Source organism: Physeter macrocephalus, chromosome 2 (genome assembly GCF_002837175.3).
Source record: "Physeter macrocephalus isolate SW-GA chromosome 2, ASM283717v5, whole genome shotgun sequence".
NCBI classification, from domain to species: Eukaryota; Metazoa; Chordata; class Mammalia; order Artiodactyla; family Physeteridae; genus Physeter; species Physeter macrocephalus.
In genome coordinates, this window is record NC_041215.1 from 40,488,955 (window position 1) to 40,505,776 (window position 16,822).

At 42.4% G+C, this 16,822-nt stretch overlaps 1 protein-coding gene across 5 annotated transcripts in view; it reads right to left on the reverse strand.

The window, feature by feature from the left end:
* The window catches only part of EPB41L5 (erythrocyte membrane protein band 4.1 like 5), a 155,795-nt gene that overhangs the window by 22,626 nt on the left and 116,347 nt on the right, over positions 1-16,822 (reverse strand). For all 5 annotated transcript variants that reach the window (XR_008618334.1, XR_008618335.1, XM_028501578.2 and 2 more), the window contains exons 17-19: positions 14,895-15,046; positions 12,699-12,796; positions 3,126-3,254 (exon numbers count right to left, since the gene is read on the reverse strand). Coding sequence is in view for 3 of the 5 variants with exons in the window: in XM_028501578.2 (XP_028357379.1) it covers positions 3,126-3,254; positions 12,699-12,796; positions 14,895-15,046 (379 nt within the window). In the remaining 2 variants the exon portion in view is untranslated. The remainder of the gene's footprint in view (positions 1-3,125; positions 3,255-12,698; positions 12,797-14,894; positions 15,047-16,822) is intronic.

A 16,822-nucleotide genomic window follows, 5' to 3' on the forward strand; every position in this document is an offset into this window, starting at 1 on the left:
CAGATGTTAAACTGCGTATCTGGCTTTTTGTTTTCCCCTGAGTACAAGGAATATTTCAGAGGAGAATTCTAAAGAGGTCAGTTATTGAGGTATCATTTATATACAGTAAAATGCACACATTTTAAATGTACGGTTTGGTGCATAATCCACACTACAATCAACATATGTAACACTTCCACTCCCCCAAATGTTCCCCTGAGGCTTCCGATGCAATCCCACCAAAAACCCATACACGTGGCCAGCAGTGATCTGTGCTTTCCATAGTTTCATATAAATGGAATCATAACATCCTTTTGTGGCTCCCTCTTTAGAGTAACAGGATGTTTTTGAGGTTCACCCACGGTGTTGCATGTGTCACTAACGCATTCCTTTTTTGCGTGCTGAGTAGCTTTCCACTGTATGGATACACCCCAATTTGTTCATCTGTTTACTTGTTGATGGACATTTGGATCGTTTCTAGTTTTTACCTATTACAAACAAAGGTGCCAGGAACATTCATGTACTAATACCTGTGTGAACTTACGCTTCTATTTCTCTTGAGTAAATACCCAAGAGTGGGGCTGCTGAGTCATATGCTAAGTGTATGTTTAATATTTTACCAACTCTTTTTAAAAAATTAATTAATTAATTCTTGGCTGCGTTGGGTCTTTGTTGCTGCACGCAGGCTTTCTCTAGTTGCGTCGAGCGGGGGCTGCTTTTCGTTGCGGCGCGCACACTTCTCATTGCGGGGGCTTCTCTTGTTGCGGAGCACGGGCTCTAGGTGCACGGGCTCAATAGTTGTGGCACACGGGCTTCAGCAGTTGTGGCTCCTGGGCTCTAGAGTGCAGGCTCAGTAGTTGTGGCACATGGGCTTAGTAGCTCCACCACATGTGGGAACTTCCGGGACCAGGGATCGAACCTGTGTCCCCTGCATTGGCAGGTGGACTCTCAACCACTGCACCACTAGGGAAGCCCTTACCAACTCTTTTATAAAGTACTTGGAACATTTTATGTTCTTACCAGCTGCGAGCATTGCAGGCAGTCCATCACTGCCCACACGGGCATGTCAGTTGTTAACTTTAGCTATGAATTACAATGTTAGCTGTAGACTTTTTTCATAGATACCCTTTATCAGGCTGAAGTTCCATTCTATCCCTAGTTTGCTGTGAGCTTTTATCATGAACAAGTGTTAAATAATGTGAAATGCCTTTTCCAAATAAATTGAGACAATTTTCCTTATTTTTTAATATGTTGTACTATTTTTTTGAACGATAAACCAACTTTTTTCCTGAGATAAACCCTACTTGGCCGTGGTGTGCTATACTGTTTATAATCTGTTCAGTATGATTGGCTTCTACTTTGTTAAGGCCTTTGAGTCCACACTCAGGAGCCGTCCCGGTCTGCAGCTGCTCTGCTGTACTCTCCTTCCCTGGCTTTGGCGTGAGGCTAAGACTGGCTCAGAGACGAGCTGGGAAGCACTCCCTGCTCTTCTAATCCCTGAAAGAGCTCGTGTAGAACTGTCATTACTTCTTCCTTAGACGTTCAGTAGCCCTTAACAACGAAGGCATCTGGTCCTGAATTTTTCTTTGTGGGATGATTTTAACTATAAAACAAAATCTTTCATTTAGGGCTGTTTAAGTTATTTCTCTCTTGTTCAAGTCAAAACAGGTCCAAAGTACAACTGAAACATAAGGTGACGAAAAACTGTCACCACCATTGTTGCTACAATAGGCAGTGTCAACACTTACCAAACACTAATTCTGTGCCAGAAGCCATTCTGTGGCCTTTACCTTTATCATTTTATTTCATCCTTATAACCCACCTTAGGGAAGGTATTACCATTACCCCTTTTTAAACATAATTAAACTGAGGCTCAGGGAAATTAACTAACTTGCCAAGTCACAAAGCTAATCGGTGACTAGCTACTAGTAGATTAGAAACAGGATTCAAACTCCAGTTGTCTGATTCCAGAGCCTGTACTGCTGTATTTTATATTTGTTTTGATATATAAATATTAGGTTTTATGTTTACACTGGGGTAAGAAGGTACATAAAATGCACGAACGATATCCCTCAAGTCCTCTCAGTTCTCTTCAAGGCTCGTGCCTGGGAACACAATGGAGAAAGAGCCCCTTCTCAACAACAGGGTTAGTTTGAAATCCTAGTTGACAACAGGACTTGGTGAGACAGGCTTCTGTCCTGTTTCAGCGCAGAGGATAATCTGAAACTTGGGGAGGGCCAAGGAAAAGCTGATTTTGAGAGCATGGATGCCATCAACTTCATGGGGGCTGGTCCCTACCCACTGCACCCTTCATGAGACGACACAGCCAACTCTTCGCCTTATAACCATCACTCTGTTGCTAATAACATCACAATTTTGCTGAACTGGGGGTAGATGGGTGGTGGGGAACAATGAATTGATAAAGAAAGACCTAAAGTCATAGACTTAATATTGACAGGAACCTAAAAATCACCAGAGTTTCCAGCTATAAAAGTGACAAAGAGGGCTTCCCTGGTGGCGCAGTGGTTGAGAGTCCACCTGCCGATGCAGGGGACACGGGTTCGTGCTCCGGTCTGGGAAGATCCCACATGCCGCGGAGCAGCTAGGCCCGTGAGCCATGGCCGCTGAGCCTGCGCGACCGGAGCCTGTACTCCGCAACGGGAGAGGCCACAACAGTGAGAGGCCCGCGTACAGCAAAAAAAAAAAAAGTGACAAAGATGATTAGGGACTCACCTCTACAGGAATTTGACTTTTTTTTTTTTAACTTCTTATACTGTAGAGCAGCAACTTTACTCTTTTTATCCTGTGACTCCCCGCTCTTAATCTTGCCTGAGTAGAATTTGGAGTTGGGAAGGCATTTGCCATCTTTTTTTTTTTTCATTTTTTCCTTTTTTTGGGCGCACAGTGCGGCATGCAGGATCTTAGTTCCCTGAACAGGGATGGAACCTGCACCCTCTGAGGTGGAAGCGCAGAGTCCTAACCACTAGACCGCCAGGGAAGTTCCGGCATTGCCATCTTGAGTGTGCTTCCTGGTACTACTCTTTCTCTAATCACCGGCCAAGTCACTCATGTCTACCGTTTGTGTACTTTCTTTGTTCTACAGGGTCTCCTTCTACTTCACCAGGACCCTAGTAAAGGCAGCTTACCTTCTGCACTGCTTCTACTTGAGCCTTCAAAATGTTACTCTTCAAGTCAGGAGGCACTCTCCTGGCATTCAGTGCCGGGCTGTCAATGGCATTATTCAGGCATTTCTCAGTTAACTTCATCACTTCCTCCTAGATATTAAAAATATACTGTAAGCAACTCTGAGAGCATATAACTAAATGGAAACAGAAAAGGACTGATGAAATTTCATATTCAGACAATCAGGGAATCACGTGTCTCCCAATGTCAATGGCATTATTCAGACATTTCTCAGTTAACTTCACCACTTCCTCCTAGATATTAAAAATATACTGTAAGCAACTCTGAGGGCATATAACTAAATGGAAACAGAAAAGGACTGATGAAATTTCATATTCAGACAATCAGGGAATCACGTGTCTCAGGCAATCATATCCTACTCCAGGAAGAGTCGGCTCTTACATGGGGTTTCAAACTAAGGCGTAGTAATCACAAACAAGAACTATGACTTGGCAGGGACCTCTGGAAATCATCTAGCCCAATTTCCTGTCTTTAAGCCACTGAATATCTAACGATACCACCCTGGACAAATGCCTGAAATAAACCACAGAATGTGTGCCTTTTGCTGTAATTAATTTCAATTGGATTTTAGGTCAGGCCCTACGCAGGCTAATCCTGTGGTTCTGAAACTGTCACCAGGTAGATAACTGTGTTTGAGATTACGTTACATGGCCAGAAAGAGGTCACTATCAGGTAAAGACTTAACGAAAATGATAAAATAAAGCCCAAGTCCACTCAATGAAGATCATAATTGAAACGATTAGATTAACTATTATGAAAAGAAATGGGAGAAAGCAAATTAATACATTTAAATTATCTGCACTACAACTGATATTTTACCTGACTTGAATGACAATCAATAATAACAACAACTACCATTATCATTACTATGGTTACCATTTAACACTGGGCTAAAGAACAAACTCACTCTAAATACTTTCTTCGTCTCAGATACAGCTTTTGTTCTATAAAACAGGCTAGCTGCCACGTATGGGATTACATACTGCACCGCTCTTTCAGGTTTGAAAATATTTAACTAATGTGCTTATTCTAATCTGGTTTTTCTAAGTGTGGTCTCCACACATCTGCCTCTGGGTGGGATCCCAAAATGGGAATGTTTAACAAGCTTCCCTGTGTGATTCTGATACCTATAAACGTTTGAGAATCACTACTTTGCACTAGACTGTAACTTCCTAGTCTTTAGAATGGTTCCCAGCAAGTGAAAGAAGACCTGATATCCTTTTTCAATCATGCCTAGTTCATACCAGATGATCCAGCAATCCCATCTCTGGCATACATCCAAAGGAAACAAAATCACTATCCCAAATAGATCTGCACCCCAATGTGCACTGCAGCCAAGACGTGAAAACAACCGAAGGGCCCATCAACAGATGAAGAGGATGTAAAATACACACACACACACACACACACACACACACACACACACACACGTACACATAAATACACACACACAAGGAAATACTGTTCAGCTTTTAAAAAGAAGGAAATCCCTCCATTTTCAACAACACAGATGAAGCTGGAGGCCTCATGCCAAGCAAACCAAGCCAGATAGAGAACAACAAATACTGCACGGCACTACTCAGATGTGGGACCTGAAAAGAAATTCCAAACCAGAAGCAGAGACAGAATGGTTGCCAGGGACTAGGGGGTGGGATACAGCAGAGGGAGGTTGGTACAAGTTACCAGGTGAATAAATCCCGAGGCCCCAATGTACAGCACGGTGACTACAGTTAATTATACTGTTGTTTACACTTGAAATTTGCTGAGAGAGTAGATCTCAAGTGCTCTCACCGGAAAAGCAAAACAAAACAAAAAGGTAACTTATGTGAGGGGACAGATATGTCAACTACTTGGGCTGCAGGAATCACTTCACAATGTACACTGACACTACATCATCAAGGTGTACACTTTAAAGATATTTAAATTTTCTTTGTCAATTATACTTCAGTAAAGCTGGAAAAATATCATGGCTAGTTCAAATGCTTTGACATTTTCTTTTCAGAGACAATTACACTGCAGACTTGAGATTATTTGCTAATCATTTATATTTGCACGTCGCAGGATTCTCAGAGCAACGTGCCTCTGATACAGGCAAGTGTTTATTTTCCTGCCTATATTATATTAAAAACAAAAACAGGAATTCAACACACATATCACAGGTAAAAGTACCTGTGACTGTTACCATCTTTCTGGAAGGTAATTTTGCAAAAGTACCAAAGGCTTTAAAATTATTCCTGAAATTTGACCTAACACTGTGCCGTACCATGCGGCTTGTGGGATCTTAGTTCCCAGACCAAGAACTGAACCCGGCCCAGGCAGTGAAAGTGCAGAGTCCTAACCACTGGACCACCAGGGAAGTCCCAAACCTAACACTTCTACTTCCCAGTAAAATAATCAAAGATGATGGCAGACACTTACTTATAAGACTAGCAGAGCACTGATTATGACGGTGAAAATTAGCAACAATCTGAATGACCAATAGGAGACTGAGTAAATGCAGTGATGATATATGCATGCCATTCAACTATTATTGGTAATGTTATTGAAATAAAGAGAGTTATGATGAATTCGTTATAAAAAGCAGTGTTATTGCATTTTTATTAAAAAATATATATATATATCACATTTCAAGGTTTGGTTTAAAATGTTAACCATAGTTACCTCTTAGTACTGGGATAATGGAGGTTGGATAATGTCCTGCTTTTAAAAATCTGTATATTGGGCTTCTCTGGTGGCGCAGTGGCTGAGAGTCCGCCTGCTGATGCAGGGGACACGAGTTCGTGCCCCGGTCTGGGAAGATCCCACATGCCGCGGAGCGGCTGGGCCCGTGAGCCATGGCCGCTGAGCTTGCGTGTCCGGAGCCTGTGCTCCACAACCGCCACAACTGTGAGAGGCCCGCGTACCACAAAAAAAAAAAAAAAAAAAAAAAAAAAAAAAAAAAATCTGTATATTGTGTTACTATGCTACTGATATGTCTGCCTTGGATGGCCAAACTGTGCAAACAGAAGACCGAAAGAACTAAAAAGACACCCTGATTCCTAAACACCCCAAATTAGACCTGTTCAAACATGACTGGACACTCAAACTCTCCTGTAGAGCCGTCCTTGCTGCCATCAGAGTCAGCTTAGTGAGGAGCTTAAGTCAGGTTAAAGTCATCCAAAGTCTGCTTCAGTTTGTTACCAAGCAAGGGGTCGTGTGCTCGCAGCACAGAAAGCTAAACTCTGACAGTGGGTGTTTGCAGCAAAGTAGGCTGCCAAGCAAGGAGAACAGGCAGATCTTGTGCAACAAGACCTGAACTCCCCGACGGCTTTCAAGCAAGGGTCTTTAAAGACATTGTTAGGGGAGAGGGTCCAGGATGCGTGCTCAACCTGTGGACCTTCTTCTGATTGGCTGGTGGTAAAAGGGTGACGGCTCGGGAACCTCAACCTTCTGGTTCCAACCAGTCTCGGGTCGACATGCTTGCGGTCAGCAGGTCGTCACCATCCCGCAGCGGGTGGGGGGGTCTCAGCTTCTGCAGTACAGCTCAGAGATACGCAGCAGACAGTTATTCACATCCCTTCAGGAGGAGCTAGGAGCCCTGTGACTCCACTGTCCTAATCATTAACTGCTTGAGTCGGCTCTCTGGAACTCAGGGAAGGCCCAGGAGGTCACAGCCCATTTCCTACAAACAAGAAACGGGGGACACGGAGAGGCTTTTTGTTCCTGGGAGGGCCCCAAGGGGTCCTGCTTGGTTTCAGTCCCCCCTTTTCTTTGATCCTCCTCAATCCTGAGGGGAACAGGGGCAGGACAAGAAAGGGAATGAGGTTTTTGGATAGAGAGATTAATCTTGAAACAATCCTGGCTAGAAGAGAAGTCTTATTTCTGAGAGCTCCTTCTTTAAATGGCTCAGAAAAACTGAAACTGTTTAATTGAAAAAAAATTATATAAGCCTTTTAACTAAAGTGAAGTTCTTTTTAGCTCTAACCTTGGAGAGACGCAAAGAGTTATTTTAAGGTTGGTATGGTTCACTCCCTGAGAATTTAATAAAATTTGGACCCGCTTTCCAGAAAAACGTATAAGTGAATCAAAGACAAGAACATGTATTCAATTTCACAGGGTTTAAGGCACTCCTCATAATTATTCATGGGTAGATCCATGATTTGCATGAATCTTGCTTTAGAAGAATACATACAATTTGCCTTGTATTTTACCTAAATATACACAAAAGTTTTAACCACTTTATAAAGTTTCTTCCCCTTAAACTGTTGAATGTATCTAAACAAAGCCAGAAGAGTCCCTGAGATCATGATAAAAGAGATGTGAACTTTTAGAGCTAGCTTACCATATAAAGTAAAAAATGCTAAGATACCAACAGCTTAACAGCCTGATTTCCAGACTTAAAAATTATTCTTTAAAAAACCGGCACCTGGGGGCTTTCCTGGTGGCGCAGTGGTTGAGAATCCGCCTGCCGATGCAGGGGACAAGGGTTCATGCCCTGGTCCAGGAGGATCCCACATGCCCGTGAGCCATGGCCGCTGGGCCTGCGCGTCCGGAGCCTGTGCTCCACAACGGGAGAGGCCACAGCAGTGAGAGGCCCGCATATCGCAAAAAAAACAAAAAAAACAAAAAAAAACCTGGCACCTGGGACTTCCCTGGTGGTCCAGTGGTTAAGACTGTGCTTCCACTGCAGGGGGCGTGGGTTCGATCCCTTGGTTGAGGAACTAAGATCCCACATGCTGCACAGTGCAGACAAAAAATAAAAATTAAAAATTTTAAAAATTAAAAAAATAAAAATAAAAACCCTGTACCAACAATATTAGTATAATATTAGTAACTATTCTTTAAGCTGAAAATGTCAAGAGGTAGCAGAATACGCCATCCCTAAATATGCCACTTTGGGGCATATTATTTTGAGCTGAAGGCAACTGAGAAGAGGCAGATAGAAGAAATGCTCTGTCCTTACCCTATTTGCCTAAAAGCAGGACAGAAATTTACAAAGGAGTCCCCCCTTCCCTCTCTACCGCAAAGGACAAATGTTAATCCCTGCAAACAACTCAAACCCTTATCATGAAAAGCAAGGACTTAAAGCCGCATAACAAGCCTTACTTGTTATGGCTGTTTACCCGCCTTTCCTTGTACTCTCCACTAACTACACCTTTGTTTTTTCTGACTTCAGCTGAAGATGGTATTTAGCTGCAATTCTAAGCCACCTCTGTGAGTTACTCATTCTTTCCTGGTATTTCCCATCTCTACCTGAGATACACATATCAATAAACTTCTGTTTTTCTCTTGTTAATCTGTCTTTTGAAACAGAGGTCTCAGCTAAGAACTGAGAATGGTAGAGGGGGAAATTATTTTTCTCCCCTACAGCAATTACTGTCAAATAGGAAATATTCACCTTTGCATTTGTAAAAGTATCACTTCTATTTACTACTTACATACTACGTGACAGCTCACAGACCCCTGGACAAGGGTGGCCTTTGCGCAGCTCATGTCTGAAGACTTTTCCCCAAAGGGAGGTCACACTCATGACCACACCTTCTGCGTCCAAATTGAGGGCAGAGGGAAAGAAAGTAACCACTTACAGAACCAAACTATCAATAAAACGTTTGGAGTCACTTGTGTCAGGGACAAGATGGAGACGGTCAACACAGGCACACAAAGGACACTTAACCTAACCTTGCAGAACGTACAGCTCTTCCTCAGAGGTCAGCAGAGGACCCCAGCCAAGCCCCACACACCAAGTCCGTCCAAGCCAGCTCTGTGCTTCCTGTTCCCCTAACTCAGCTACTCTGATCCCAATAAGAAAGAAGACCACTAGGCAACCAAGCAGCTGAAGAAAACAAAAACCTTCTGCATTTCTCCCATAAAACCCCTATTAATCTGTCAGCAACCTGGAACTTACTGCTCCCAGAGTCTTGCGTTTCCAGGCTTGCAGGTCAAAATCCTTGCAATAAGTTCATTTTTTTGCTTTGTTTTATTCAGAGTGCAGGTTTTGGGTTTTGCTATACTTTTTGGTTATACCCTATTAAGGTTTGGATACAAAGAAAATCAAAAGCGTAAAAACGACAAAGATTATTCCAAATCTTGTGTGGTAGCAACCTGCTGCTAGATTACATTCCCAACAAAAAGAAGAGGACAACCTGCAGGCCAAACCTGGCCCACACCTGCTGTAGTAAGTAAACCTGATGGGAACACGGCCACACCCAGGCCCAGTGGCTGCTCTCCTGCCATGGCAGCAGAGTCGAGTACAATGGCAGAGACTGTACGGCGGCCTCGACTAAACTATTTACTGACCTTTTAATGAAACAGGCTGCCAACCTGTGGTCAAGAGAACAATCATCGTGCCTGACTTTTAATCCTTTCCCTAAAAAGATAAGTGTTTAAAGACCACGACTTCACTGTGCCCCGACCCCACTAACAAACGCAGGTTAGGTTTTGTTACTTTAAGCATTTGGTAAAATTTTCTGATCGAGGAACAAGAAAAAAATGATTCTTGAAATGAAATTTGAAGATAAAGAAAATTCTGGAATTGTCTCAAGTAATGAAGAAGAAGGTAACTCAAAAATCTATACATCTTGACACAGCATAAGCCCTAAAGGACTGCCAACACAAGGTCAGGCAGACACTGTGAACACATTTCCAACACGAGGAGGCCCCAAGGAAGGGGAGAATCCCCACAATGACACTGAGAGTCATCCGTGTCAGCATCCCCAGGTGGAAAGAACGCTCGCCTCATGCCACCACCAAAATATCCAAAGAGCTGATTAAGTTAGTCTTAGCCTGAGGAACTTCCCACGCTGGGGAATGTGCTGCTTCCTAAGGCATCCTGTTCAATGTGCAGATACGTTAGGACGTGTTTTCCTACACCGACGTGAAATCTGCATAACTCTATCGTTCTCACCGACCCTAACTCTTCTGTGAGACTACTAAAACCAAGTTGCTTTACTTCCTGTGTCACATCACACACAGCTCTTCAGATAATCCTGAGATCACTGACCCTCCGCTGTAAATGTGTCTCAAGACCCCTCACCATACTCTTTTCTCAAACCCCTTTCGTTTGCCTAAGTTACTTTTCTCTCGCTCACGTTTTCATACTGTGGTTGGATCCCCCCTTTCAAGCCCTTTCAGTTAATACAACAGAGACGTTTCAGCAGCCACACTTCATACTCCGTTTACAGATTCTCTAACATTTTTTACACATGCTTGTTACACTCTACCTCCCGACCCTAATCCTACATTTGTGTCAGACTTGTCATAATATATATTCTTAAATCCAAACCATCATTCCAGCCTGTCAAAGTCTTCGTGGATCCTGATTTTTGTCTTTCAAACTGTACTTCCCAGCTGTTACCAACTGAAAATTCCATTAGCATAGGAGATCTGCGATATTTCTATGGGTGAGACAGGTCCAAGTTTCGGGAGGGCCAAGATTTTGTCATTCTGTGGATTCCCCACAATACTTATTATTTTATATCTTATAAAAACTAAACAATAAACAGGTTTGTAGGACTGAATCAACAGTGTACGGGTTCTCAAGTGACCTTATCAATCCTGGGTGATGCAGGTCCGACGGAGAGGAGAGCCCTCTAAAGTGGGTTCTCAAGACACGAGCTTGCAGTCCACTCTGCAGTCAGTAGCACTAGTCCCAGCCTCACGATTCTGTGGCTGGCTTAGAGTTTCTCAGTTACCCAATTCTTAGAGCTAATCGTCCGACAACTGACACTTTGTTTTAGAACAATATATTTTATTTACAGTAGGCTTTTCATCCTAAAATTACTTTACTCAGTAAAGCTGATATTCAGATTAATTTGCATTCCTTAAGCAAACATTAACTGTTGATGGCAGAGGTAGAGAAATCAGAGTGGATTAAAAGTGCATCATATAAATAAAACATGAATCAACTTGAGAACTAAAATGTTGCTGCCATATCAGCAAAGGATGTTGCAGCCATCAAGCCACCACATTATAGCCGCCTGACAGTGAGCCCTGAGGGAACTCAGGACTGAAACAAAAGGGCTGCCCACTGTCAAGTTCATCCAGCAGTCAGCCACTGCAGCCCCCTCCCCCAACACGGTGCGCCCTGAGGGGGCTCAGGATGGAAAAGCACAGGATCTTGGCCCCAGAGAGCTGAGGTACTATCAAAGGAATGATTTCAGTGAGCCCAGACTTTTGCATCTTCCCATATAGAGAAAAGCACTAAATTCCTTAACATGAGATGTCAGGTTTTCTTTTATTATCAGTCATCTTTTGATGTTCCCACTACCTGGTCTTTGTTGCAAAAACTCCTATAGATCCTCCCCCGCCTCTTTGGAGGCGTCCCTCAGAGCTCTCAGATGCTGTGTCCCAGGCTCAAAGTACTAAGAAAGTCCACCAAACAACACATATCTCTCAACTTTTAGGTTGTGCTTTTTTTTCAGTTGACAAACTTGTACACAGCACTAGCTGAAGAGTTATTAACTAGTCTGATATCCCTTATTTATTAGTACAGTACTGAATTCTTTCCTGTTATTCCTGCCTGGCACTGAGTAAGCCCTCACTAAGTATTCGCTATTATTTTCCTAGCTATGCGAGCCCTAAAACACACCTTGATGGCGTACCACCCTTCACCTAACCCACTCTCTTACTCCCTGTCCCATCGTAAACCCACACTTGTACTCATCTCCCCAAGGCTTCAAAACGAATTTAACAGATCCTCTGGTTGAGAGGCTCAGTTACGTTACAGCAAAGTGCGCAGGGAATTCTGCAAAAGAATCAAGCAGCTACTCAACGAGTTCCCAGTGCAACAATCACCCTCTGCTCCACACCTTCACAGCCCAGCCAGGGTTTACCTGCTTCCTTCTTCTTTAGGATCACTCCAGGCCTCCACTAAATTTTTGTCAAATTAATTGCCAACCATCTAAAGGTCTCTGACCCCGCATTCCCCTACCTTACAGAGACAGTGGAAAAAAATGACAATGTGAAGGAAACAGACCAGTATAATTGAAAAATACTGAGGGGTCAAAAAGAGGAAAGACTTTCTGAAATTGAATCAGCTTCTAAAAGACATTTCTAAGAAAAAACATAATAGAAGGAAAAAAAAAAGACTTGGATTCAAAAGGACAATCTTAACAATGACTACGTAAGAAAGAAGAACATCACTCTGTGTTCCATACTGGTCTCTGAAGAACTCCAGCTAGTTATCCAGGGATGAAAGAGCACTGCAAGTCAGATGTTCCCCTTTCAAACCAAACCAAAACGAAATTCATTCAACAGGGAAGGCTGGGCTGAATAAAAATAAAGGTTTAATAACCATATTACTTTTGACTGTGTTTAAAAAAAAATTGAGATGACCTTATAGGTCTTAACGTTGATGCCCACGTTTCCTCCTGCACATCCACAAATTTCACCTTTTGAAATGGTAAAACAGGTTTATAAGTGTTCAGCACAGACAGATTTCCCAGTGAAAGAAAAGAAAAAGTATTGGCTTCCGATGGAAATGATTTCTCAGAGGTCTGGAGCTGTGTGACAGGCAAACAAAGGAGGACCCTAAATACCTGGTTGCTGATGTTAACGTCCCTGTTGGGATGACCAGCTGGCAAAGGACCACTTTCCATTTCAAGGTGTTTGAGCTTCTCTGAGGCATCTTTTAATGCTGAAAAAAAAAAAGGGGAAAACAGCCGCTTAGTCTGCCAGGCTGTCACAGCCGTGTAAGGGTGAAGACTTAGGCTTTCTCCACACCCCTCAACATCAGTTACCATCAATTATAGGTAATAACCCAGATCACTACGGAATAGATAGTCTTTCTATCACCAAGAAACTCTCCATTAATTAGATTAAGAGCTAACCTAAATAGGAACATCACCCTGTATCTGCTCTGCTGGATATGGAATCCCATGGCATGTGCGGCTAAGAAAGCTCACAGCCATGAGAGTAGAGGAAAAGGCACAGAGCACCTGTGACACGGCCCTCCTTCCTAGGCACAACCCTAGCTCCCCCTGCAAACCTCAGCACTTGGCTGTTTCCTTTCCTTGGTGCTGACTCCACACAGTCTACAGCTAAACTTACGTGGAGCAAACTGATGAAGGACACACATTTATTCACTCACTGACTCAACATATTACATATTGGTGACATGGTGTGATGAACCACAAGCATTTTATCTTCACTACATGCAAAACACATTGTAGATAAAATCCTCCAACCACTGAAAGACAATTTAGCTTTAAATGAGTTCTATGTAACAACTGTTAGTTGTATTAATCTTATTTTGCAGGGACCAGTTTGGTAGGAGTTTGAATTTTTACATCATCCACTTGACAAAGAAGCTGTTGAATGCCTAATAATTTCTATATAATCAGGTAGAAGAAGGGAGGGAAAAACAATGAAATCATTTGCTTTTGGTCAAAGGGATCTTCCAAAAGTGTCCATCAGTTAATTCTGTACATCTTTCCCTTGGCTACACATTAGAATAAGATGTGGAATTTTTAAGAAATACTGATTCCCAGAGCTGACCCTAGAACAATGATATCAGATTTCTGAATGTAGTTTTCTGGCATTGGTAGTTTTTAAAATTCTCCAGGTGATTTTAAAAAAAAATAAATTACTTATTTATTTATTTTTGGCTGCATTGGGTCTTCGTTTCTGCGTGCGGGGGCTACTCTTTGTTGCGGTGCGGGGGCTACTCTTTGTTGCGGTGCACGGGCTTCTCACTGCGGTGGCTTCTCTTGCTCCGGAGCACCAGCTCCAGGCGTGTGGGCTTCAGTAGTTGTGGCGCGTGGGCTCAGTAGTTGTGGCTCGCAGGCTCTAGAGAGCAGGCTCAGTCGTTGTGGCACACGGGCTTAGTTGTTCCACGGCATGTGGGATCTTCCTGGAACCCGAGTCTCCTGCATTGGCAGGCGGATTCTTAACCGCTGCGTCACCAGGGAAGCCCCAGAACAAATTTTTAATGCCAGTTACCAGCAGTACTTCAGCATGTTCTATGAAGCAGAAGCACTGTGCAACTTTCATTAATGCTTCTTTCTGAATTACTAAATACTATTGCTGTATTCTACACTCCTCAGAGACAACAGCATACTCACTGGCAATTTCCAATAAGTTGTTTAAAGAGAGTGTCTTAATTTTAGCAACAGAAATCAAAATTGGCAAGAGCCACATAAACATAAGCTGCTTTTAAATGAACACACACCGAGATTCAACAGAAAGCTCCTGTTTAAAGACAGTTTATGCTTTAATATCAAATCAAACTCACAAGTATATAGAAATTTTCAATGTGCAATTTACTGTTTCCTTTTAACCTTTTAAAAAGTTAAGGAAAGCAGCATTCTTTCTAGATTATTTATCTTTGTGGGTCTGGGCAACAACAGCCCTCATTAATAACAAAATACTATCTGTGAACTAATGGAATGTCCAAACATTCATGCAATCTTTTGCCCTAGATCTCTAAGGAAACTTTTTACTCTTAATTTTCACTCAAGAAACAAAGTAAAAAGCAAATTTGAAAATTCAAAAATGTTTAAGAACTTCTAAATGATACAAATGTTTAATGGTCTCAATTATGTGATCTTAAATATTTCAATGGATCCTTAAGCCAAAAAGGCAAGAAGGCATAACTATTCTACAGTAACATTTCAAATCCAACTACTGCATAAAATATTCTTAGAGCAACTGCCTTAAACAGCTCATTTCAAAGGCGGGCAGACTAGGGCGATGCCAGTGAGGTTACACAGAACTTCTAGTTACTCCTCACTCACCTTCCAGCCCCTCCAAGCCAGCCTGCCTGGCGGCTGTGCTCACTTCACCTGGGGCTTGGGACATGGCCACGGTGTCAGGTGCCCCAACTACATCATCAACGGCTGTTTCCAGTAAGTCTGGACGATCTAGCAAATCAATCTTCAGAGGCAAGCTATAAAGGTAACAGAAAACTTAAGTAAACCAAGAAGTTTTTCAGGAAAAGAATTTTAAATACTAACAAAAATCTCTGCTGGAAAAATAATTCATTTAATAGTTTGGATCCCAAGTAGTTTATTCATCTGTCAAAACCCTCTGGGCAGATTCTCTTCCATCCAAGATGGAGTAAAAGGAACTGAATTTAGCTTCCCAACTGAAATAACCTAAGGGGAAAACAAACAATTTTCAAGACGTTGAGACCTCAAAGAACAGAAGGCAGTGATCCTGAGCTTTGGAAAACAAATGAGGAGCCCTGTGCTTGACCTGAGGGAGTCCCCGGGCCGGGGTGCAGAGAGAGTGCAGTGCGGCAGAGCACAGAGGCCTCCCTTGGCTGACAGCGCAGGGAGACCAAGGCAGCCGGAGTTCACAGCACAGGATACCAGACAGAAGAGAGCAGCCCTGCAAGGAGAGAATCCTACAGGTCTGCAGAGGCCCCCCTCAAGTATGCAGGAGAGCACTGATCAGGGAACGTGTGTAAGGAAACTCCCTGAGGCTGGGAAAGAAAGAGTGGCACTTACACTGGGACACAGTGCCCCCTCCACAGACAGCATGTAAAAACACCTAATTCAAGGGCATTTAGTATTAGGAAGGTCCTGCCTCTGTAGTAGAGAATAATTAACCCAGACTGACCATGGCAACAAACCCACTTAACACATGATAGAAGACCTGAATGGATCAAACTGCTTCCAAGTAACTTAACTGCATCCCAAGACAAAGCTCAAGAAGACTGAGAGGAACACAAAATGATCTGGCATCCAACAAAGTAAATTTCACATGTCAGGCACCCAGTCAAAGATTATCAGGAATGCAAGAAGGCAGAAAAAGACATCTCATACTAAAGAGAATAATCAGTCAAGAGAAACTGACACAGATACTAAAATTAGCAGAGAAAGACACACAGTTATTGTAACTGTATTCCATATCCTCAAAACTTAAGAAGAAACTAGAAGATACAAAAAAGACCCAAACCAAACTTCTAGAGATGGAAACCACAATATCTTAGATGAAAACTATACTGGATGAGATGGACAGCAGATTAGATTTTAGAAAAGATACTGACCTTAATGGTATAGCAACAGAAACAATCCAAAATAAAAGACACAGGGAAAAAGGAAATCTGCCAAATTAAAAGAATGTCAGTTATTCTTTGTGGGACAACTTCAAGCAACCTACTGTATGAATAACTGGAGTCCCACAGTTGGGGTGGGACAGAACAAATATCTGAAGAAAACAATGGCTGATGTGTTTACAAATCCGATGAAAACTATAAACCCCCAGATCCGTAAGGCCAGACACTATCAAACTCTTAGAGGAAAACATAGGCAGAACACTCTATGACATAAATCACAGCAAGATCCTTTTTGACCCACCTCCTAGAGAAATGGAAATAAAAACAAAAATAAACAAATGGGACCTAATGAAACGTAAAAGCTTTTGCACAGCAAAGGATACCATAAACAAGACCAAAAGACAACCCTCAGAATGGGAGAAAATAGCTGCCAATGAAGCAACTGACAAAGGATTAATCTCCAAAATTTAAAAACAGCTCATGCAGCTCAATATCAAAAAAACAAAAAACCCAATCCAAAAATAGGCAGAAGACCTAAATAGACATTTCTCCAAAGAAGATATACAGATCGCCAACAAACACATGAAAGAATGCTCAACATCATTAATCATTAGAGAAATGCAAATCAAAACGACAATGAGATATCATCACACACCGGTCAGA